At 46.7% G+C, this 24,586-nt stretch overlaps 1 protein-coding gene across 1 annotated transcript in view; it reads left to right on the forward strand.

The window, feature by feature from the left end:
* Positions 1-24,031, forward strand: part of UROC1 (urocanate hydratase 1) — a 39,695-nt gene extending 15,664 nt beyond the window's left edge. Inside the window, exons 9-20 of the mRNA XM_054587296.1 lie at positions 1,034-1,122; positions 2,651-2,713; positions 3,083-3,262; positions 3,573-3,670; positions 4,411-4,483; positions 5,917-6,038; positions 7,759-7,829; positions 9,842-9,940; positions 11,582-11,681; positions 14,262-14,343; positions 20,524-20,623; positions 21,809-24,031. Coding sequence (XP_054443271.1) covers positions 1,034-1,122; positions 2,651-2,713; positions 3,083-3,262; positions 3,573-3,670; positions 4,411-4,483; positions 5,917-6,038; positions 7,759-7,829; positions 9,842-9,940; positions 11,582-11,681; positions 14,262-14,343; positions 20,524-20,623; positions 21,809-21,949 — 1,218 coding nt within the window. The 3' untranslated portion in view covers positions 21,950-24,031. The remainder of the gene's footprint in view (positions 1-1,033; positions 1,123-2,650; positions 2,714-3,082; positions 3,263-3,572; positions 3,671-4,410; positions 4,484-5,916; positions 6,039-7,758; positions 7,830-9,841; positions 9,941-11,581; positions 11,682-14,261; positions 14,344-20,523; positions 20,624-21,808) is intronic.
* The last annotated feature ends 555 nt before the right edge of the window (positions 24,032-24,586 follow it).

A 24,586-nucleotide genomic window follows, 5' to 3' on the forward strand; every position in this document is an offset into this window, starting at 1 on the left:
TCACACCACTCTCTTCCCTTGCTCCCTCCCTCATCCCCTCCACAAAGCCTTCCATGGAGGGTTCCCAGGGCGTATACCCCTTCTGCCTTCAAAGTGCCCATCATTTTCCATGGTCAATGCCTGTTGATGCTGTCCCATGAAACTGACCTTCTGTAGGGTAAGCTTCTGTTACCACACTGTAAACCTGGAATATAGCTAGGAGATGATAAGTAGTTATGAATAAATAGGCATGCCTGACTCAGACAGTTGGCAGTCAGGTGTAGGGAGCAGATGAACTGCCCATCATTAGAGGGGAGTACAGAAGCTTTTACCCAGTGGCTGTCACAGCTTTCTTTGGTAGTGCCAAGGACAGGCAAGGAAATTGGAAGAGAAGGTGAGTGGCTCTAAGAAAAGCCTTGGTGATACACACCAGTGTGATTTGCACTTAGTTGATACTAAACCTGTGATGTGCATACCTGTACTTATTAGACGCCCATTTGTCTACAGGTAACAGAAAACCAAGCTATGGCAGTTCACATAAATAAGGTTTTATTTTTCTCATGTAACCAACAATGTTGGCATTGGTTCAGCAACTCAGGGCCAATCTCTCTACATTCTTTTGGTCTTCCTTTGTGGGTACAAAATGGCTGCCACAGCTCCAGCCATCCCATCTATAGTAAAGGAAGGAAGAAAGGAGAAAGAGAAGTAGCGGCTATGGCTGAATCTATTTCAGCCAAAAAATAATGTCTCAAAACTCTGGTCAGTATTGGATCAAATGGATATTCTTATCTACAAGGGAGCTGGAGACAGTGGAAAGGATATTTGTGATTAGCGTGGACATGGCTCATCCCCTGGGGCTGAGCACAGTGTTACCCTAAACACAACCCAGGTCATATTGATTAAAAAGGCAGGAGGGAGAATGAATATTGGTAGTTGTCTGCCCTGACACTGTTATAAAACTGGGTGATTTACATTGGAGGATGCACCTTCCTAGTGGAGGGTGACACACCCTGGGATAATTTGAGACTAGGTGGCTTGTGTTTCTTGGTCACAGGTGGATAAAGCAGCTCTTACAAAACGCCACCAGCAAGGTTGGCTGATGGAAGTGACTGACAACTTGGACCAGTGCATTGAAAGACTCAGGTACAACATCCTAGAAGTGAGCGTTGAAAGTGGGAAGACCATGGGAAGGGGCCCACAGGCTGGATTGCTCTCCATAGACCTGTTCAATGCCTGACACCTGGCCACAGGTGGCCACCACACCAAGTTACCACTCAGAGACAGTATAGCAGGAATGTCTATTTCTTGCTGATGTGTAGGAAACCCCTGAGCTTGCATACATTGGTGGTCAGGCTCTTGGTTCTAACAGATTTTCAATTATGCCCTTGCTTTCCCCCAATATTCAGAAATAGGTTTTTAAAAAAGATTTTATTACTTATTTTTAGAGAGAGGGAAAGGGAGGGAGAAAGAGAGGGAGAGAAACATCAGTGTGAGAGAGAAACACTGATTGGTTGCTTTTCATATGTATCCCAACTGGGGACTGAACCCACAACCCAGGCATGTGCCCTGACTGTTGCTTTGTGGGACAATGCCCAACCAACAGAGCCACACCAGTCAGGGCTATTCAGCCATAGTTTTGCAAAGAATGTGTCTGTGTTTCTCACTCTTGTGACCTCAGTGCTCAGTCCAGAGCCTTGCACATAGTAGATGCTCACTGAATCTATTGGGGAAACATGAACATTACATACGCACTCAGGCACACTCCCAACCACTCTTATATTCTTGCCATACCTAAATATACCTCTTCCATTTGCCTTTTCTTTCTTTTCACTCACACAAAGTTTGGGCCAGATTAATTTCTTAATTTCTACAGCCACACACACACAATCATTTAAAATCAGTTTAACAAACTGCCACAAGCAGCCTTTCTCATCACATTTCTGCTCCCTGAGCTACAGAAGACACAGATAGGAATGGAGTTATCCTCGGGGAACTCACAGTACCATTCTGGCCCTTAGGCTGAAATGCAGTCCTCCTTCTCCAGTGTCCCTTAGTACTCTGGGACCATGTGTCCTTTTCCTGTTTTGTTATCCTGGTGTACCTGAGAGGAGCATGTCTGGCCCCTGCTAGCATCTCTGCTAAACAAAGACTTCAGTCAGTCTGCATCTTTGAGTGGGTGCCACACTGCCCCACTTACTGTTGCTTTTTGATACCTCTCATATTTGTGACAGGCTTTATATATTCACATTTTCTGTTTCCCAAAATACACTCTTTTTTGTACTTTCATTTTTCCAACTAATGTTTTGAATCAACTTCAGTGACTTTTGATGATTTGAGGATCACCCTGAGAGAGTTCTAGGATCATCCTTATTAGAGTTCTAACAGCGATAACCTTAATTCTAAGTATTGCCTCAGGAAGGGTTGTTACTATTGTCACCTCAGTTATCCTGTCTGGGGTTTTCAAGTCTGCCATTTCCCTTATGGTATGGGTTCTCAAAAGACACACATCATACATCGCTGAGTCTCAGGCCCTACACTTGCACATGATACTTTTGGTGGCCTCTTGGGTCTTCTGCATTCTAGCCATCTGGGTGTCCCCTAGGTGTTGGCCAGGGTGGACATCTATGGACAAGTGTGATGGAGCTATTTGTGTTGCTCTTTTGCCCTGTAGGGAAGCAAAGGAAAAAAAGGAGGTACTCAGCCTTGGTTACCATGGCAATGTGGTGGATCTTTGGTAAGTCCAGGGATGGGAGTCAGCAGCCTTGGGGACCCCAAGTGAACCTCTCCCTCCAGCCAATGTCCCAATAGTGGCCAGGTGTTCCTGGAACATAGCTTCAAGTATTGACTTGAGGCTCTGCTTTCAGGTTTCACAGCCTATATCCTGGCCTGAGCTCACAGTAGCCTTCCTGCAGGTGTTCTTTGCGGGGAGAGGAGTATGGGGAAGGATATAGGATTAGCTTCAGTCTCTGGCTACTGGATGTGTGGGCTGGAAAATATGCAACAACTCCTCCTGGGTAGGCCCTAAACTTGGGCCCCAGTTTCTGCCTGCTCATGCCCTGGGCAGGTGCTGGTCTGCATTGACTTAGCCCACATCTTTCTCCAGGGAGCGCCTGGTCCATGAATTGGACATGACGGGGGAGCTCTTGGTGGATCTGGGGTCAGACCAGACATCCTGCCACAACCCATTCAATGGTGGTTATTATCCTGTGCAGCTTGGCTTTGCAGAGGCCCAGAGCCTCATGGCCTCTGATCCTGCCACATTCAAGGGCCTGGTCCAGGAAAGGTGATGTAGGTCCCAGGGCTGCTTGGGGTGTGAGGCAGGGGCACAGTGTGGGAGGGCTGCACACTGGAAGGAGCTTTTGGACTAAGCAGCTATGGCCTCTACCTGGTTCTCTAGTGGCCAGCTATGTGGCCTTGGGTAGCACCCTTAACCTCTCTGAGCTTCTGTGTCCTCTGTCAGATTGGATGGAAGTCAGCAGAGATGGCTGACCTCCATGGGGTAAGGCTGGGGATGACAGTCACGGGGCAGAGAGGGCCCATTTCAGAGTCTTACCAGTGGCTAGAACTGAAAGCTGATTGCTGCCCTGTTACAGCCTGAGGAGGCAAGTCTCAGCCATCAACCGGCTGGCCAAGGAAAACTTCTTCTTCTGGGACTATGGCAATGCTTTCCTCTTGGAAGCCCAGAGAGCAGGTGAGAGAAGGGTGGCTTGCTGAGGAACCCATCCTCCCTAGGCAAGCAGTAGGCCCACTCCCCTCAGCCAGGGCTGTCCTGGCAGGGATCTGGGGCAAGCAGGGGCCAGGGCATGCAGGTTTCATTGTGCCCCTGCCTGGCCTTCTGGGGGCTGGTCCTGCCAGCTTGACCTCTTTGACCTCAGTTTCTCCATTTGCCTTAAAAATATAAAGCACCATAAAGAGAATGGGTACAATGTTTAGGTATAGGCTCCATTGAAAAAAATTGCAGCTTTACTTTTTTGTGAAGGAAACTTCTTTCTGTAAAATAGGTGATTCATTCATGGATTGTGAAGTTCAGACGGTACAAAAGATTCATTGGAAAATCTCCTTCTCAGCCCCATCTCTGGCACCAACTCTCCCCTACCCCAGAGTCTGCAGGCTCTGGGATGCCTGTCTGGATACACATGCAACAGCATGTGTACCTGCTGCCCTGCTCCATACCAAGAGCCTATGGGCTCCAGCCTGCACTTGCTTTCTCTTCTTTTATCTGAAAAGACAACTGGGGTCTACGGCCATACCACCCTGAACGCGCCCAATCTCGTCTGAAAAGACACCTGGCGATAGTTCACTTTCTGGACAGAGTGCTTCCACAGTCTTTCCCTGGGCTATGTTTAAATTGTCATCTGGATTGTGGTGTATGTCCTCACCTTGGGCCCTCAGCCCCCTCCAGGTAATTCTGTGTGGGTGCTCTGTCTACAGGAGCTGATGTGGAAAAGAAAGGTGCTGAAAGGACTGAGTTCCGCTACCCCTCATATGTCCAGCATATTATGGGGTAAGTGATGAGGCCCCTTCCAGTGTCTGGGTCCTGAACATTCCAGTCAGAAAAGCCTGTCCTCTAACTACTGCTGAGGCCACAGAGTGGCAACCACACCAGGTCATGGGATTCCACCACAAAATGCAGGTAAAGAGAAATTGAAGTCATGAGAGACCTTGTACAGGGCTTCAATGAGAGGACAAGGAGGTTTCAGGGGCCTAGAGCTGAGGTTACTTTCTGGTGAACTCCTCAGTCTTTAGTACCCACAATCCTAACTGCTCTCCTTCCCATAGCCATGGCCGTGGGCCCAAGTGGGTGGCTGATAGTTTGATCCATGGAGGGCAAGACCTGCTGTTCCTTGTAGACCCTGTGCCTACCTGGCTGTACCAGGCAGGTCTGGGGAAGCCAGTGGCCCATGACAAGTAGGGAGGAGTGGGATGTACCCAGAGGGAGACTCACTGAGGGTAGAGGCTTAGAGGCTAAGACCAGGAGTTTGGGCTCAAGCAATACAGGGGCAGGGGAGGGAAGGCCTCAGGATGTTTTTAGAAGAGTGCCAGCTCCTAGTGTGGCAAGACAGGACCAGAAAAGGAAGGAGGTAAGAAGGCAAACATCTCCTTCTGAGGTTCACTGTGGGTGGGGGCAGAGCCAGAGTGGGCTGGGCCACTGTCCTCTCTGGGGAGGGAAGTAGGAGGGCAGAGGGCTGGGTTAGTGTGGGAGCCCAGGAAAGGAATAGGCTGTTGTCTCTCAGTGCATGATGTTCACATAGGAAGGTCAGTTTACCTAAGGCGAATTTGGCCAAGTCCCCACAATTTCTCTTTCTCCCAATTATTTAGTTTTGATTGTTGGTTTGTCAATAACAGCAGCTTAAGGAATTTCTGCTTGTCTGTGTTGCAGCTCCCTGCCCCTGCAGGTCTGAGAAGGGAGACAGAGAGGTAGAGGGAAGGAGGGGACAGATGAAGACTGAGGGGTAAGAAGGGGGTGGAGGATAAAGAAGTAGGAGGGTGCAGGAAATGGAAGTGGACACTGAAGGGGAGTAAGGGAGAGGGAGGAAAACTGAGGGGGATTCTGGTGGAGGAGGGAGGGAGCTGAGAGGAAGAGGCAGAAGGGGAGAAAGGTGGACAAGGAGGGAAAGGAACTGAAGGGGAGAGAGAAGGACTGAGGGGGAGGGGGACTGAGAGGATGGAGGGGGACTAGAGGAGGCAGGGCTTCTGAAACTTCCTGTCCAGGTAGTGACTTAGGGGCTTCCAGCAACAATTCTGGACATTGAAGCCACCTCTCCCAATTTATTACACATCCCACACACAATGCCCCCTAATACACACCCCAGCTCACACACAGCCTTCACCTCCTTCTCAGTTCTGGAATACATGTAGGCTTCCCCTCCTTGGATCATGGTCCCGCAGGTGAGTGCAGCCAGCTTGAGAACGTGACTAGGCATTTTGTCCTTGCAGGGATATATTCTCCCAGGGATTTGGGCCTTTCCGCTGGGTATGCACATCTGGAGACCCTCAGGACCTGGCAGTCACTGATCAGCTGGCCACATCTGTGCTGGAGGAGGCCATTGCTGGTGGAGGTAAGGCTGTCAGGTTGGACATGCTCAAGGGTGGGTGGCCCCCAAAATGTCCCTAACAAGCCTGCCTGGTATTGCAGGGCAGCCCTTCCTCCACCCACTCTCCTCATTCCCTCCCTGGCCCTTGTGGGCAAATGGGTACTCAGCTTCCAGTTTGTGCTTGTCAATAGTGCTTCTGGTTCTTTGTAGCTGCCTCCTGTGCCCCTGTGCCCCCTCGGAGCCTTTGGCTTTCTACATCTACCGGGCCCACTCTGCTTATTTCATGCCTCTTCGTACCAGAGCCTCTCCAATCAATCTATGGTTTTTCTGATATGGAGCCTTGGTTCTGCCTTTTCACATGGATGGAGGAGGTTGTTTAACCATAGTCCCTTCTTGTGTTGTGGATTTAACATGTCGTTTATGACCTGAAGAAGAGAAGGCAGTTATTTTATGAAATTTACTCAGCTGTCAGAGCTCCTATCCTCAATTCTCTACAGCTTTTCTACAGGTCCAGAGATGGCCATCTCTCCAGGTGGTTTCCTGTATGGGTTGTTCAGTCTTTGCCACTTGTTTTAAATCCCCAGGGGCCATTTTCTCCCTGCTATCCACATCTGGGTTCTAGGGGGTGGGTGCAAACTGGGTTACAGGTATCCAGTGCTGGAACTAGGCTGAGAGTGGGTGGGGCCACCTATATGGGAAGAACCAGGCAGGGGGAGGCCTCAGGAGGAAAAAAAAAAGGGAAGCAGGGGCCTTGTCTTGGGAATCTTCAGGTCAGAGGCCTCCTGAGGCCTCCTGGTGTGAGGACAACTGAACAGCCCTCAGGTGGCTGATGGATGTTCAACAATCAGCCCTGCAGGAAGAAGCCCTGAGCTGTTGCATCTGTTGATGGCCAAGGTTTGAATACTGTCAGGGTTGCTTATTTCAAGTGGGGCTCCAATTGGAACAGTTGCAGTATTTACACTAGGCAGATAACCTTGAGAGCATAGATCCTCCTAAATGGTGGTAAATTAAGTAGTAATGACTTACGAGCATTATCATATTTTTTAATAATCTTTTTTAAAGTGTGAGCTCATTTAATTGAAATTTAATGATGTCTGTGTTAACCACTGGCTCAAACAATTCCTGGAGATTTAACAGTCTTCTCTCCTGAGCTAGTAGGAGCAGCACCTGAGCTCCAGGGCTACTACCCTCCTCTGTACACCCTCCATACTTTAGCCAACTGACCTGTCTTACTTGGATGGGCAAGCTTTTTATTACCTCAGGGTGTTTGCACTTGCTGTTCTCTCTGCCTAGAGGGGTGTTTCCTCAAATCTTTATGCACAATAGCTGGTCCTCCTTAACATTTAGGACATAGCTTGACCATTACCTCCTCAGAGAGGACTTTAGCCCTCCTGACCCACCAATCTAGTGACTACTTCACCACTTTCTTATTTTCTTCCTAGTCTGTAACTATCTTCCCAGTGCTTGGCATGGCACTCAATGTTTGTTAAGGGAATAAATGTATCACACAGGGGACTGCACACTTTTGTTCATTAACTGACATGACTATTGGCATTGCTGGTTTCAAAAATCAGATAGCCTAGTGTGGCGCTGAGGAGAGTCTCCTTGGCCCCAAGTCTAGATTCCAGTGATGGGTGAAGAACAGTTACCTATGCTGAGCAACCTGCAAGAGAGAGGGTATGCACCTCACCTCAAGTCAGGGGCTTCAGGTGCCTGTGACATTCCTCCCCTTCTCTCCCTGCAGTGAACCCAGCTGTGAAGCTGCAATATGAGGACAACATTCGCTGGATCCGGGAGGCTGCCAAGCACCGGCTGGTGAGGGCTTAACCTGGTAGAGGGCAGACGTGGGCCACAAGACTGCCCGCCTGGCTAGTAGATGACAGACCCAAGAGGGTGCCCAGCATACCCACATGAGACTGAATAGGTGGCAGACCCACTAGAGTCAGCAGCTACCTCATCCAGGGACCAGCTGGGCAGAGAAGTTGGGGGCCCTTCAAAAGGTGGCCTGGGACAGTGACCAGGGCTAGTCAAGTCACTGTTCACCCAGTTACTCTACAAATAGTTTTCTTGAGAAGCTGCCTCTGAAGGGCCCAAGAGGCAGGCCTCCTGGCTTCTCAGCTGTGTGACTTGGGTGAGTGTCTTGGCCTCTCTGAACCTGGTGTCTCATCTGTACAGTGGAGATGCTGGTGATGACAAGTGCACCTGGCTATGGTGGTGTGCTTGGGGCGGGCCCTCTATGGCAGTTAGTGCATGAGGTGTCAAAAGGTCCAGGGTTGCCCTGGCTTCATTTCTGTGACTGTGACTATGCTCATGTAAGTGTGAACATGAACATAATGTGAGGTAGGAACTGCTTTATATTGATGGATCATGAAGGTATCTCTGAGTAACTGACTTGTGAGTTCAGATCTAAATGCTGGAAGTTGGGGGGAGTGAAGGAGTAGCCATATGATAGTCAGGGGAGGCAGAGGGACCCACCAAAGCACAAGCCCTGATGTGGCAGCAGACTTGGTGTACAAAGGACAAAATAAAAAGTGGGCATTTGGTTCACATGCCTTTGGCACAGCCCCCAGTGGCCAGATATTTCCACCACATCTGGACTAGTGGGACCTTGGCTTGAGGGTCACATGACCAGGAGGAGCACTGCTCCCTTTCCTGTGCTTCTGTAGTCCAACGATGTCCATTTAAGCTGCTGTCTCCTTGCCCAGTGGTTTGTATGCATGTTTTGGCCACAAAACCCCTTGTGCAGACAGGAGTCTCTGTGACTAGCCAGAGTCCAAGATGTCCAAGGCTGTTGGCTGTTTATATGAATATTTTATTTATAGTATAGTTTCCCCAATAAGGATTTAAGGCAACTGGTAAGATTAAAGTAAGGCCATTGGATAGAAAGTCAAGAGGAATGAAGAAGCACTAGGCTGGTTGCAAGCAAAGCGGCGAAGACTGAACTCTGCATTTAAGGCTCATGGGCAGGTGCAAGGTTAGCCCATTGCTGGCTCCTCCCACCTTTTGTCCATTCCTGGACAGGTTGGCCAAACAGCTGAGGGAAACACCTGCATTCTGTTTGAAGAATCCAGGGTTTCTCAGCCTCAGCACTACAGACGTCTGGTTTCAGATGATTTTTTTTTCAATTCTGGTAAAATATGCATTAACATAAATTTTACTATTTCAACCATTTTTTAGGTGCAACTCAGTGGCATTACGTACATTCATATTGTTGTGCAATCATTACCACCATCATCTCCAAAACTTTTTTATCACCCCAAACTAAAACCCTGTGCCCCTTAAAGAACAGCACTCCCATTCCTTTCTCCCCAAAGGTGCTGCATCTTGGTGGCTTAGTGTGTAGGTACTCAGCATGCCACCCACAGGCTGGGTAACCATGGGCAGGTTGCTCACCTCTTTGGGCCTCAGTTTCCTCATCAATAAATAGAGCCTACAGTTAGGATAATTACATGTTCCTCATAAAACTCACAAATGAAGACCTATATAAAGTTCTTGAAATTGTACCAGGCAAAATGAAAAACTGCATTAGATGGTATTAATATTATTACTGGAGAGACCTGAACAGGGTAATGCTCATAATAGATAACATCCCTGGAGATGGGTGAGTTAGGGTCTCAGAGGTGGACTGCAGGTGGACATGCGAGGAGTTGGTGTGGCTGTCTGGTAGGCTAGGTGTGAGGGCTTGCCTCAGGCCCACCAATTTTAGGGCTACCACATATCTAAGGGGTCCTCCAGGAACCATCTGGCTGTTGGTGGGATGTATAACTTAAGTTTCTCCCATATCACCACGTCACTGACGTGTTTCCTTTTTACCTTTCTCTCTGCAGGTGGTGGGCTCCCAGGCAAGGATCCTGTACTCAGACCAAAAAGGTCGTGTGGCCATTGCTGTGGCCTTTAACCAAGCCATTGCCCATGGGAAGATCAAGGTGACATTTCCTGTGCTGCTGGTGGGGGCCTCCCTTTGGCTCCTTTCTGTCAGCACTAACACTGCCGCAAGGCCCCATCATCTGTGTATGTTAGCTGATGGTCAATAGCTGGCGGAAGGGAGAGATGAGGTCTGCCCTCAAACCCAGGCTCTCCCTCTGGTCCCTTTGAAACTTTGGGCAAGTCAAGTGCCCTCTCTGAGCTCCAGTTTCCCTCCTGTTAAAAGAGAATCATATTAACCTCAAAGCATGGATGTGAGGATTAGATGAGTTGGTTTCCACATTAGTATTTTATATATCTTTGTTGAATTATCTTTTTTAAATCATGATAAACTTCCTATCTTCCTCTGAGTCAGTCCTGCCAACCTTGGAGAACATGGAAACCTGGACATACTCGTTCAGAGGGGTCTCTCACTATATTTTGTAGGCTCACATGCAGAGTTCTTATGACAGCCCTCTATTTAGAAACATCAGGACTATTCATGAACAGACATGAAAAGGAAATCAAAATAGATGAAAGTGAAGGCTGTCCCTATGGATGGTTCTGGGTAGCACTGGCAACAAGGCTAGCAGCCTCGGCCTTTCTCAGGGAGCACCGGAGGGTACCACTGCTCGATACTTCTTGAAAACTCATGGTGCTCATGAGGAAAGTCAGCATAGCTTGGCTGAGTGTGTCCCTCTTGGCATACTCACACCCAGGCTGGGGTTAGAGATCAGCACTGAGAGCTGGGTGTTTTAATTCTCCCTAACTTCCTTCCCTAATTTTTTTATCTGTCAATTGATTGAACACTTCCTCTATGCCAGGCTTGTTCTAAGTGTTTGCCTCGACCTATTTACTAGCAAAGAGAAACTAACAATGTATTTTAACTAAAGGTGTAAATTCAGGGAGAATTTTAGATAGTGATGAATTTTGTTGAAGAAAATGAGTTGCGGTCACAAGGTGGGTGTAATGGGGTGGGGTGAGCAGTGACTTTAGATGGGGTGGCCATGGCAGGCCTTTCTGAGTTGCTGGTGTAGAACTGAGGCCTGAATATCCATAAGGTGCCAGAATATCTGGGGCAGGTGGTTCCAAGGCAAAGGTAGAGAGGTGAAAGCAAACTTGGTCTGTCCAAGGAAGGGAGAGGAGGTCTTCTTGATTCAGAGCAATGGGGAGTTACCCTTTTGGCAATCTACCTCCTCCTACATGGGGAGCTCATGAATATTGAGGAGGGCTGGCAAAACTGACACCCAGTAGTGTCACAGACTCAGGGGCCAGCCTGCCTGAGGGGAGAGCCCAGACTATGGTATGTCATGTGTGGCTTTAAATCCCAGCCTACCCACTTACCAGCTCTGTGACATTGGGCAAGTGTCTTATCGTCTATGGGCATCAGTCTTCTGTTCTATAAAATGGGCATAACAGTCATGCCTGCCTAGATAAGGTTATTGAGATGACTCAGTGAACTAACACATGCATAGTATGTGGGGGTTCCTGGGCTTTTACAATAGAAAGGGTCAAAATAAGAAGAATCTATTCGTAGCTGCAGGAAGACATCAAAAACATCCATGCTTCCTCTTGCTAAAGGTCTGTTTTCCAGGGGGAAGTGTCTGAAGAGCTTCTGGTGTGGCCTTCTCCAAGCTGACATCTCATATCCTTGCACACTGCAGGCGCCGGTAGTCCTGAGCCGAGACCACCATGATGTGAGTGGCACAGACAGTCCCTTTAGGGAGACCTCCAACATTTATGATGGCTCTGCCTTCTGTGCAGGTGAGGAGAACAAAAAAAATTTTTTTTTAATTTTAATGTTGGATTTGGATTATATTTAAAAATCAGTTGATTCATTTAGTTAGTCGTGATGTTACAAAAAAATGTGCTGGAATTTGAGAGACATGACATAGAGTGACCAACCCAGGACAGAGAGAGGGGATTCTGGGACAAGGATCTCTAGTTTTAAAATTGGGCTAGAGTTAGGCAAGCTAGGACAGTTGGATGCCCTAGTCTTGGGTATGCTTCTGGCCCCATTAATTGCTGGGTGACCTTCAGCAAGGTACTTAAGTCTTTGAACCTCAATGTCCTCATCTGTAAAATGGAAATAACAATAGTACATATTTCAAAGGTTTGTTGTGAAGAATGAAATGAATATACAAATATCTAGTGTTATATCAAGGTCCCATAGCCAGTGTTTGGTGACAGTTAGCTTCTGCTGCTTTCATCACTGATACAACTAGTACAACTGCTATATTATCGCCATCACATAGGCTAACAAGTTCTATTCCAGGGGTAACTTTCTCATTCCTGGCACATGAGGGCTCCTTTGATTATGGACAGGTTCCCAAGAGAAGGAGGCAGATACTCAAGAACACCATCTTTTTTTCAAGGAATTGGTCCATTTCTTCAAAGTTATCAAATGTATGGTATAGAGTTATATTCCTTTATTAGTTTTTTGCTGTCCATGGGGTCAGTTGTGATGTCCTCTCTGTCACTCCTCATATTGGTCATTTGTGTCTTCTTTTTTTTGGAGGGGGGCAGTTTGGCTATAAGTTTATCACTTTTATTGATTTTCTCAAAGGAGAACTTTTAGTTTATTTGATTTTCTTTCATTTGCTTCTCTGCTTCCAAATTTATTGATTTGTGCTCTAATCTTTAGTATGTCCTTCCTTCTGCTTGCTTTGAATTTAATTTGCTCTACTTTCTGCAAGGAAGCTGGGGTTACTGCTTTGATACCTCTTTCTTTTCTAATATAAGTATTTAATGCTATAAATTTATCTCTAAACACTGCTTTAGCTGCATCCTACAAATTTTTATATGATATATTTTCATTTTCACCCAGTTCAAAATATTTTAAAATTTCCTTTGGAACTTCCTCTTTGATTTCTGGGTTATTTAGAAGTATGTTTTTTAATTTTCAAGTTTGGGGGAATTTTTCAGATATCTTTCTGTTACTAACTTCTAACTTAATTTCATTACGGTCTAAGAAGTCACTGTGTATCATTTCTGTTCTTTTAAATTTGTTCAGGATTTTATGGCCAGCATGTTTTCTATCTTGGGGCACTTGACAATGTGTATTCTGCTGCTATTTGGGGAATTGTTCTTAAAATGTCGATTAGATCAGGTTGGTTGGTAATGCTGTTCAGGACACTTATCTTTACTGATTTTCTGTCTATTCTATAAATTACTGAGGGAGGAGTGGTGAAGTTTTCAACTCTATTTGTGGATTCTTCTATTTCTCCTTTCAGTTCTTATCCATTTTGGTTCATATTTTAAAGCTATGTTGTTGGGTGTACATTCATTTAGGTTCATTATATCTTTTTGGAGAATTGACCTCTTTATTATTATGTAATGTCCCCCTTTATTTTTGATAATATGCCTGGTTCTGAAATTCTCTGCTGTTAACATAATTTATATTTGTATCCGAGGGCTGCTCTAATAAATTACCACAAACTTAGTGGATAAAATAACCCAGATGTACTCTCCTACACTTCTGAAGCCAGAACCCTGAAGTCAATTTTAATAGGCCAAAGTCAAGGCATTGGCCAGACTATGACATTGTAGGATGCTCTAGGACAGAATCTGTTTTCTGGCCTTTTCCAGCTTCTAGACCTGCAGTTCTTGGATATCTTGGCTCATGGCACTTTCTAATCTTCATAGGCCAACACCAAGAAAAAAGCATTGTCAGAATTCTCTGTGATCTTCTCTGTGAGCACCCAGTGATATTTTTGGAGGAAGAGCCTGCCAGAGAGTACAAACCCCCTTATATCAATGTCCATGGGGCTTCATAGTCCTAGGGCTCATGCTTATCCTTCAGCACTTTATTAAACACTTGTAAGGTGACCAGGTTGGGCTCTGTTTCTCTGTGCAAATTCTTACCTCTCTCCATATTTCAAATTAGTTAGTTGCCCTGGTACCTTGGTTCTCTGATACGGTCAAGATAAATCATTAATTTGTGGTTTATAACCCCTCTCCCATTCTTTTGTTTGTTTTAAGGATGGGAGGGATACTCTTTGTCTTTCTACTTTTCTAAGCTAAAAACACTACCACCTGCTTTTTAATTCTTTCTGCTTCTGGGGCACTTTATCTGGCATTCAGTACTAGAGAGCATAAGTATAGGGAAGGATAATAGTGGGTGAGTGAGCATTTGTCAATTTCTTTGCTTTTGCTCAGCTTTGCAAAGATAAATTACTGCTGTTTCTAGAGTCATCTGTCCCTAGTTCCCTATCTATCCTTCCGGCCTGAATGACGCTGGCTCAGTCAATGGGGCCCACTTATCCACTGGCCAGAGCCTGGTCTGGCCCTGGCCCTGGCCCACCTCATTCAGGGAATGACAGGTTGTGGCTTTTATTCCCACAGACATGGCCGTGCAGAACTTCGTGGGTGATGCCTTTCGAGGAGCCACCTGGGTCGCTCTTCACAACGGTGGGGGCGTGGGCTGGTAAGAAAGATTTGGAAAATGGTGGTGGGGATGCAAGCTCCTGTGGAAGGCTCAGGGATTCCTTTGAGGGTCCTGGGCCCTGCCTCCCCCAAGCTTCTTTTGCTGAGAGCTTTGCTGTGATATTTTCCTCCTATAAGCTGGAAGTTGGAGGAACAGAACATTGAGGGGGATGGGTGGGAGAGTGTCTTGAACAAACCACTCTTCCTTTCGGGGTCTCACCCCTCAACCAGGACACAAAAACTGTAAGAATAATGACTGCCCTTTTTACATCAGTTTTCACTTTGTATTCATAGATATTTCCTCAGAAATCCTCACAGGGCTGTCTTTTTATTCCACCCAAGATTCCCAGGTCAGATGGGCAAGGAGGCAGGAGACCTGAGTTCTCATCTCCCTTGGGTTGCTGGCTGAGGGCTCTGCCCTGGCCAGTCCTGCTTCTAGTCTGCACTATTAGGAAATTTGTGGTTTCTGGGAGGACCTCATTTTGGCTGAAGATGTCCAATATAATTCTACTTCCAACATGTGGAGGTTTTCTCACACCACCCAGCAATTTTCTCCAACACCTAAAATTCAACTCAATTCTGACACTACCTACCTGGAGATAACCTCAGATCCCACAGGTTCTTATTCCACTTAAAATTGCAAGCCCAGGTTGTTGCCTACTTCTGACTGATCTTCTACAGATTGGAGGGTCCTAAGGCCCCCTCCTTGAGTGGCTCACGGAACTCAGGAAACCTGTTTACTAACTAGATTGTTGATTTATTACGAAAGAGATTTAAGGATGCAAAGCAACAGTCCAATGAAGAGAAACAAAGGGCAAGGTCCCAACAAGGGAGTTTCTGTCTTTACAGAATTTGGGGCCCACACAGTGGCATGTAGAAGCATTCTGTTTCCCCAACCTGGAAGCTGTCTGAACCCCAATCTTCTTTGGTTTTTATGGAGGCATCATCATTAGGCATGATTGATTAAATCACTGGCCATTGGTGATCAATTCAACCTCCAGCCTGTCCCCCATCCCTGGAAGTCTAGGGGTGGGACTGAAAGTTCCTTCACTCTATTCCCAGTTGGTTCCCCTGGCAACCAACCCTCACCCTTAGGTATGGGGTCCACAAGTCACCTCATTAAGATAACAAAATACATCTTTGTTGTTCTCCACACTTAGGAATTCCAAGGGTTTTAGGAGTTCTGCGCCACAAATGGGATGAAGACCAAATATGTATTTCTTATTATAAATTACAATATCATCTCTGCTGTTAATAATAAATAACTAATACTTATGCCAATTGACACTGTGGCAAGCATTTTCTAGACTCTGAATCCACTCTTTCACCTAATTTTAGAGGGAAAACACATTTTACAGATGAGAAAACTGAGACACCAAGAGGTTAAGATGCTGTAGGAACTGCACTTGCATAGGGTCTGCCTCTGTGGAATCACTTGGGGAAGCTCCCAGGACAAGCTGAATTCCTGACTACCCAAAGCAGCAGAGGGAATGGAGGCTTTAGAAAAGGAGGCATCTCCTGGGCCTGGCTATCTTTGGACTGACCTCTGAGCCCATTTTGGCCACCCAGATCAAGGCTGGCCTTGCACTCCAGAGTTTCCCAGGGCATTCTGATGGGCCGGGTTGGCTTGAATTTCAAGCTACAGCTCAATGGGGTGGCTCTAATTAATGGAAAGTGTAACCGGAATGCATCTCCTTTCTGATACAAAGGATGGAGAATACCAGGACACAAGAAGAGTGCCTGGTTATTGCATACCTGGCCTTTTGACACTGGATTTACTGAGAGGGTTCTGGAGGTAAAGAGCAACTCTGAACAGGGAGTAACTTACCCAAGGCCGCAGAACTGGTGGTAGAGCTGGGATCTGGACCCAGATCGGTTGCCTCCCAGGATGCACTCATCATTGCCAATGGGACAACAGAGGGCAAGAAGAGCAAAGCAGCTGAGAGTCAACAACATGAGGGCCTAAGAGTAGGAGACAGCTGAACCAGAATTCAGGCAGGACACTTCTTAGTCTAACCCACTGTACTCTGGACTCCCAGAACAGAGAATGCAAATTCCCCAGTTGCTCCCAGCCCCAAGGCTGCCCCTAGGCTCTGTGGACAGGGATGCAAGCTGGCAAGATGAGAGCATCAACACCTTGTATCCTGGCTGTTTTTGAGGGCTCTTTTAGGAGCCTTCAGATTCCTGTTGGAGTTCATTAGGCTCACAAGTTTATAATTTAATCTGTCAGATACTCCTGCAAAGCTGTCTGCAAAGATCAGCAGGAAAAACAATCTGTCCCACCACCATTCCTATTCCAGGAGGAAACCACTTCCAACTCCAGCTTTATTTTTTTTTCTTTGTTGTATGGAAATCCATGTTTCTAAGTTATAAGCTTACCTTGCTATTGCTTGATTTGCTTTTAGTTTTGTGAATTGTTCATTGGCCTCATTTTTATATTTTATGTTTCCTGATGATCAATGTTAGCTCTGTGCCATTTTCTGCTTCCTTTCTTGACTCTGTTTTCTTGGAGCCTCTCTTTGTTATTGTTCACTTGGTGTCTGTCCTTTTGTTGTCTGTCTAGCTGCCCTTGCTGTCTGTCTGCTCCTTTAGATAGGCCTGGTTGGTTTTCCTGCCCTTGTAGGAAGGGTGTGGTCAGTTCTAGGACCTGGGTGGAAGGAGGAGGGCCTCACTGTTGGGTGTTGAGACTTCTCCTCATTCGTTGTGTTTCATGTTCACTGTCTCATCTTCTGATGTGCTTTCTGTCTTCACACCCAGATCCAGCCCCAGAGCCTATGTCTTTGAGGATTAAATTGACATATTTGATCAACCATCTTTATCCAGATACTGACATTTTTTCCTCTTAGAGGACATCTCAAACTTGAACATGCACAAGAATCCTTGGGGAGCTTGTTAAAATGGAGATCTGACTAGAGAGGTCTGGTGGGAGGGTGAGATTCAGCCATTCTAACGAGCTCCCATGATGCTGCTTCTGCTGGCCCAAAGCACTCTAAGTAGCAAAGGCATTGAGGGCTCCCACCATCTGTGCACACAGACCTTTTTCACCTCTCCCACCCCCAGTGCAGCAGGGAGCATCTTTGTATGTACAGTTTTGTTGCAAAATTAACAGCATGAATTCTGAAGTTGATTTGTCTATACGAGTTAAACTGTTGAGCTTTGTTTCTCATCCATAAAATGTTCGTAATAATGGCAACTACTTTGTAGGTTAATGGTGAAGATTAAATGAATTAATAATAGCCAAAGCTTATGTAGTGCATAACATATTCGAGATCTAAGAAATTTGCATTCTAGCTCATCTAACTGCCATAACACACCCATCTAAGAAATAAGTGCTACCCAGAAGAGATAAACATCTTTCCCCAGGTGTCACAGTGAGTTGGGGTTACAGGAGGCCTCCACAAATGCATGTGCCAATCTACCACAAATCTCTTGTAAAGAGCCAGAAAAGGACTTGGCACATCGCATACCTCCCATAAATGTAAACCTCTGTCATGTGCATGCTATTTGCAATCTCTGGTTCAAAAAAATGGGAGTTTTAAGCTTTGATAGCTACCACCAAATTTCCTGATATAAAAATTCCTGTTTGCATAACCTTATCAACACTAAATGTGATCACTCACTGGATGTCAACATGGGAATTACCAGCCTGGAAGGGAAGAAGTAACAAATTCTTGTTTTGATTTGAATTGACAGCTCTGAGGTGTTTTGTTGTTGTTGTTTTTAATCCTCACCCAAGAATATGTTTTGATTTTTTTTTTAGAGAAGAAGACAAGGGTGAGAGAGACAGACAGACAGACAGACAGACAAACATCAATGTGAGAAACATCGATTGGTTGCCTCCTGTACATGCCCTGACACAAGGATCAACCCCAAACCTTTTGGTGTATGGGACAGTGCTCCAACCAACTGAGCCATCTAGCCAGGGCTGGTCTGAGGTTTTTGGTTTTGAGTTGTGTGCTTTTTTCTTATCAGTTTCCAGGCATTTTTAATTTATTTTAGATATAAGATTGATGCATTGTGTTCATGTCACTTGTTTTTGAACTTTGTTTTAAATATCTGTGCTTACTGGGTTCTCCAGGAGACAGATGCTAAGGTGGGATTGGGGAAGTGCAAAAGGGTTATTGGGGAGGACCACCTGGGATAGGAAGAGTTGGGGAAAGTGGATATAAGGCAGAATGATTGGGTGGGGGAGCCCTCTGTTTCCATGCAGACCTGACAGTCTTGAGACTGGCAGGGAGCTCTAGAGCCCAGATAGCCATCCTAAGAACCACTTCAGGCAGAAATGGGCAGGTCCCATGCCATGGTATTTCTCAATTTCTGCCCCAAGTAGGACCGTAAGGAGTTATTGTTGGGGGCAGTGAGTAACCACCCTCCTCACAGCTGGGCTTTCTGGAAGGGGTACTGGGCAGGCTCCATCTCCTCACAAGGGAGTTTTACATCTTTATCCAGTGGATTTTCTTCTGATTGTCCATTTTTTTAAATGTCTCTTTAAAAAACTTCCCCCACTCTTGACTTTAAAAGAAAGTTCTCGTAAACTCTCTTTATTCATCTTGTAATTTTAGATATTTCCTTCCTTAGTAACATCTGGATTTTGTCTTTCTTTGTGTGTGATATAGGGTTCTACTTTTATGTTTTTCTCAAAGGATTAGTTATTCAAACACCATTTGTGAGTAACCTCAAATGCTGCAATGATAGCAATGCTGTCTTTAGGACCCCATTTTCCTGGGCTCAGTATGGTCAGGGTTCCTCTGTGGGCAAGGTTTGCAGAGGACACCTGAAGCTGAGCAGCTTTGGTCTCTGACCATCTGAGCTTCCAGATCCTAATATGAAAGGTGTAGTCCTAAACTCAGAAAGACCACTATGGTTAACGGATATATGGGAGTTTTCATCTGGTGACTTTTGCTATCTTCTGCCTTCTTCTCTGATAGCCAGCATCGGCCTCTGACAGTTGAATGGTCATGATCTTAAATCTAGTCAGAGTATCCCACACTAGAGGCTGGTGGGAGACATGCTGGGAGCCTCGTCAAAGGCACAGGATTGGCCAGGTGCAGGGAGGCATCAACAACAGACTTGAGGGTCAGGCAGGGGCAGCTTCTGTGCCTGGAATGGGAGCACTGGTGGCTCCTGGGACAGAGGGCTCTGCACCTTCTTGGTGGGAGCTGATTGAAACTGTAAGTAGGATCCAGGTTGGACAGAGAAGGTAAGAACTGACAGTCCTGGAGTATCTGAGACTAGAGAAACTAGATGCACCTTCTGGGTGTGGGAAGGAAAAAGAGCAAATTTACTGGCATTGGGTAGCAAAAAGCAGCTCTATGTTGTGGTTCCAGGCATCCGTGTTTGGCAGTAGAGCCTTGGGTTATTGGCAAGGTCCATGTTTTCTGAGTGTGTACCTGAAGAGGACACATGGAGTATAGTGATGTGAGTTGAGTAGTAACTTTGGTGTGTCTAACAGCCATTGGTAATGATGTCAAGGATGAGGGTGGAAGTCCAGGGATGCCAGAAAGGATGGAGTCCTCATGACTGATGGAGAAAGCAGAAGAGCAAATGTGGATAGTGGAATAACATTAACATACTCAAGTAAAATTCAAATGACATCTATCAAGAAACAAATGAACACAAGAACTTATCACACCTGTGAGAGAAAGTGGTCAAAACAGAACTTAGAGAAATGCATTAATTAGAAAACAAAAAAATGCTGAAAATAAGGGCACTCAGCTTTCAAATCAAGTAATCAGGACCCCAAAATATGTCTAAAACAAGTAGAAAGAAGAGGTAAGGAAGACAAGGAGCATAAAGAGAAAATCAGGAAGAATGAAAACTGAGTGATACGAGAGACCCTCCCCCACACCCAGGAAGCATACATACCCCCAAGGAACCATAGGAAAAGGAGTTCATGTCACACTCAGGAGACCAGACATCAAGCAAGATATGACACGTGAGTGGGTCCTGAAGGTGGGCTCAGGGTCATGGGGTAAAGCATAGAGGCATGAATGGGCAGCACAGAACTGTGAGGCTCCTGCATCTATAGGTTGTCAAGAGGACACAGACTCTGACCCCAGGGGCCAAACACAACACACCCTCAAACAACACTTCCAGAACATTCCAAAACTCACATACATTTCTTCCTGCTCTGGGAGGGTCAGGCTCTGAAATGACCTGGAAATTCTTTTGTCTTTTGCAGGGGTGAGGTGATCAATGGTGGGTTTGGCCTTGTGTTAGATGGGACCCAGGAGGCTGAGCAGAAAGCCAAGATGATGCTCAGTTGGGATGTCTCCAATGGAGTAAGTCACCCCAAGTCTCTCCCCTGCCTTCTCTTTCCATCGGTGACTCTGCCCCTTCCAACTGCGGACCTGAGACAGACTTCTACCCCTTTTACTCCAGAAATGGTCAGGAACACATCCTGCCATTCTTGCTCATTCGTGTCTCTCTTCATCAGCTGCCCACATCTCTCTGGGGCTGTTTCCAGAGGTTCTTTTCCATCTCCCAGCCTCGGGCCTTACCCTCCAGTCCAGCCTTTATTCACACAGGGGACCCCTAGCATCTGACCCTGCCCTGCCAGTGAGAGCAGCCCCACTGCTGGTAGGAGAGGCCTCCTTTTAAAACCTTACATTTCCACCATCTCCGAGGTGGGTCAGAGTGCAGAATCTATACAGCCTCTGGCTGTGCAGCTATGATTAGCTTTGCTGTGATCCAGGGTGGGCTAATCAGAATGTGTGTGCGTGTGTGGTGGGGGATCCATCCTCCCTGGGACAACATCACAGGGAAGGCAGAATAAACAGAAAGTCAGGTAATAATGGGGAAGCATATGTGCAGCCATGAGCCAAATAAGGAGCTGAGCACAAGAGCCCAGAGAGTTTGACATTGGGTGGCTCAGGCAGTAAATGTGACAATGGAAGTGAAGAGGTTCTTGGAGGGTCCAACTTCTTGGGAGCCCCCAGCAGAGGGAGAATCTTCATTCTGAAGGCAGTGAAGCAGTGAGAGAATGGACTGGGGGAGGCATAGGGGGGCAGTGGACAGTGTGGGGGTGGGGTGTTTGGCAAGAATGGCAGCACGGAGCAGGGGGAGGTGCCATGATAGTCATCCAGGGAGCCCTGATAATGGAGATAGAGAGAAGAAAGTGGATGGAAAGAGATTTTAAGGCAGAGCTGAGGTGGGTGTCCATTCTATGAGGCCAGTGAAGAGGGGTGCTGAGGATGACTCCTGGGTTCCTGGTCTGTGCCCCTGCGTGGAAAGGAGAGGCTGAGCAGAAGGATGGCCCGTTTCAGATCAGAGAGGCAGGTAAATAGTAATTGGGCCAAGAGAGGAGGCCTGACCATCAAATAGGACTTGGATAGACAGACCCCACCAATAGCAGAGGATCCCCCAGGGGGTTTGAGTCCAGCCCCAATGTGTCCAGAATGCCTTGTTGGGAACCTGGTGATGTTGGCACCAGCTGCTGCACAACTCTCTTCATACCCTACTGACAGGTGGCCCGTCGCTGTTGGTCTGGGAACCGGAAGGCCTACGAAATTATCTGCGAGACAATGCAGGAGAACAAGGGCTTGGTGGTGACACTCCCACACGAGGTGGCAGACGAGCATGTGCTCCAGCAGGCCTTGTGGCCATGAGCAGGAGTTCAAGAGCCTGCCGTGGTTCCTTGGTCCCCCTGGTCCCTGTCCTTGCCCTCACACAATACCATGCCTTCCAGTGCACACATCCTTCTCCTAGGTCAGCAGCTCCACACCCATGCCCTCATTTGGCCTCACTGCACCCTAGAGGGTGGGCTATTGCCATTCCCATTCCACAGATTAGCCAGCTGAGGGCCAGAGAGGTGGAGTCACTTTTCCATGACCACATAATTCCCCTGGGAACCTGGGAAAGCAGTGAAAGTCTTGTTTGGGGCTACATCCTCAAGCTTGCCATGAAGTGGACTCTGGAAGCTTTGGGAGTAGGTGTGTGTCATGAATACTGGCTGTCCTGGCAATCAACCAAGCACCTTCTAAGCTTCTTGCTATTTCTTCTCCTACCAAGGAGGCAGGCTTTCCAGCCAGGTTTTTATCTGCCTCTCTGTCTCCAGTCCACCTTCCAGTCATCCACACAGCTCTATTTCCATCTGCTAGGTTGTTCATTTGTCTATGTGGGTGCCTTCTGTACCTCCATGTTCCTGGCTCTGGGCACAAAGGAATACTGACCAGGCCCTGGGCTTGGAGGGGTCCAGGGAGGAAGATAGGAAAATAGGTGGCATGGGTAGGGTGGATGCAGGGTGGTTGGATGGGGGCTGGCAAGGCTCTGACCTAAAGGATATTGATACTTTGGTATGAATAAAAGTAGAGAGCAGCAGTACTATCCATGGCTGGTCATTTATGATAGAAATCTGCTCGGGAGCCCTGTTGAGGACCAGGTGTCCTGTAGGGAACTGTGTGGGACCTGAGGCTGCATTCTTGTGTATACCCCACCCCTGCCAGATCCCAGAGCCTAGCCTCTGTGAAGATGACCCAGGCGAAATGGATTACATGGCCATGTTTTTCCAGGCCATCGTTTTGAAGTAGGTGCTTCTTTTTTTAAGGGGTAATGGTGGTTCTGCTTTATTCATCCCCCAGTTATAAAAAGAAGCCAATGGAGAGATGAGTTCCCTGCTTGTATTCTTTCACCCTTCCTGCCCCACCAACTGATACTGGGTCCTGCTCCCTTTACTGTAAACATATACGGCCATGCAGGGAATCAGGGAGACACTGCCCCTAGAGCAGGCCTCCATGGTGGCACCACACTTGCTGACTCTTCACACTAGGATGCCCCCATGACCCTGCTATGCAAAGCAGAGCAGCTTTGACCATGTATAGTATTCTTATTAGTTTCTGGCCTTAGCTTAGCCCCCAGCTGGACCCATGAGAATCTTAAAAATGACTCATCCTAAACAAAGAATTAAGAGAGAGATTGAAGGATGGGTCTACAAGGAGCCACAGAAAACTTTTTACAACTCCTCCTCCATGTCTGCAGAGATGGGGCCAATCTACCTGATTCTGAATCCTTAATCACTCAATACTGTTCACCTCCTCTGCCAGTGGTCATCTCTTTTCCCATACTTACAAAACCCCAGTTTTCTCTGGGAAGCAATATAGTCAGTAGAAGTAGTTGATTTCCCAGCCTTCCTTGCAATTAAGACTGATCACAGACCTAGGCCCATGAGATGAGGTGGAAATCTGCTGGGTAGGACTTCTGGGAAAGCACTTATTTTTCTAATGAAAATGTACAGATGTGGCTGGATTGCTCTTTGCTTTTGCCCCTTCTTCCTGCTAGGACCTCCAGCATTGTGCTGGAAGCACAGCAACCATGCTGTGACCATGAAGTCCACAGAGGCATAGGAAAGGTATATGAAATGGCACAGGTGCCTGGGTTCTTGGCAGCACATAAAGCTGTCATTCCAGCATCATCCTGCCCTTCCCCAGATTCCTTGGTCCTCATCTGTTAAAGCCATCCTAGCAGGGCTTCTATTCCACAAGCAAGCACAACATCTAATCATCATAGTGTCTGTCAACAAGATTCCATGGAAAGTACCATCATGCATATAGCTGTGTGAACATTCCCTGTTTCTAGGGAGAAACCAAGAAGATATGTTCAATGTTAAGACCAGGCCCTCCTTTTCCCACCCAATACCTTCATTTATTAAGGACAGGTAGAGCTCAATGGCCAGCTCTGGGCCTAGTTCTCAGGTGGCTTCTACTCACAAACAAGGAGTTCAGAACCCCTCTTGGCTCCATACCAAGCCATGCTAGTGAGTAGGCTATTTCACCGGGCCACTACATATCAGCATGCTGCCAGCAAGGAGAAGGGGCAGCTGACATCCAGAATGGGGCCACCACGAGGCTCACTGGGGAGTTGGGACATCTGACCACAGCTTCAGTAGCTGTGGAGTGAATGGAACAGACTAGCTGTTCAGTGTGTACAGTTCAGTTTTAGCTTTAAAAAAGTAGTGACAAGAAAAAGTTCTGAGATGTCATAAATGAAATTATTGCTAGTGGAGAGACAAGGGTGATTAACCAGTTAATAGCTGTGGGCCAACTAACAAAAGATTGCTTATATTCCTGAATGTACTTGTATGTTGGAGCTTTGAATCAGCTTCCAGGTTGCTATCTAAAAAGAAACAGCTGACTGCCAGACACCACTGCATCCTGCTTATGCATGAACTTTCTGGACTGTTGCCTATAATCAATAAAAAGTAGAAAACATTTTTTCCTTATGGACTGTGTACCTATCCTAGAAATGTT

This window comes from Pteronotus mesoamericanus, unplaced genomic scaffold (assembly GCF_021234165.1).
Source record: "Pteronotus mesoamericanus isolate MK-2021 breed Mesoamerican mustached bat unplaced genomic scaffold, CSHL_Meso_final scaffold_118, whole genome shotgun sequence".
Taxonomy (NCBI): Eukaryota; Metazoa; Chordata; class Mammalia; order Chiroptera; family Mormoopidae; genus Pteronotus; species Pteronotus mesoamericanus.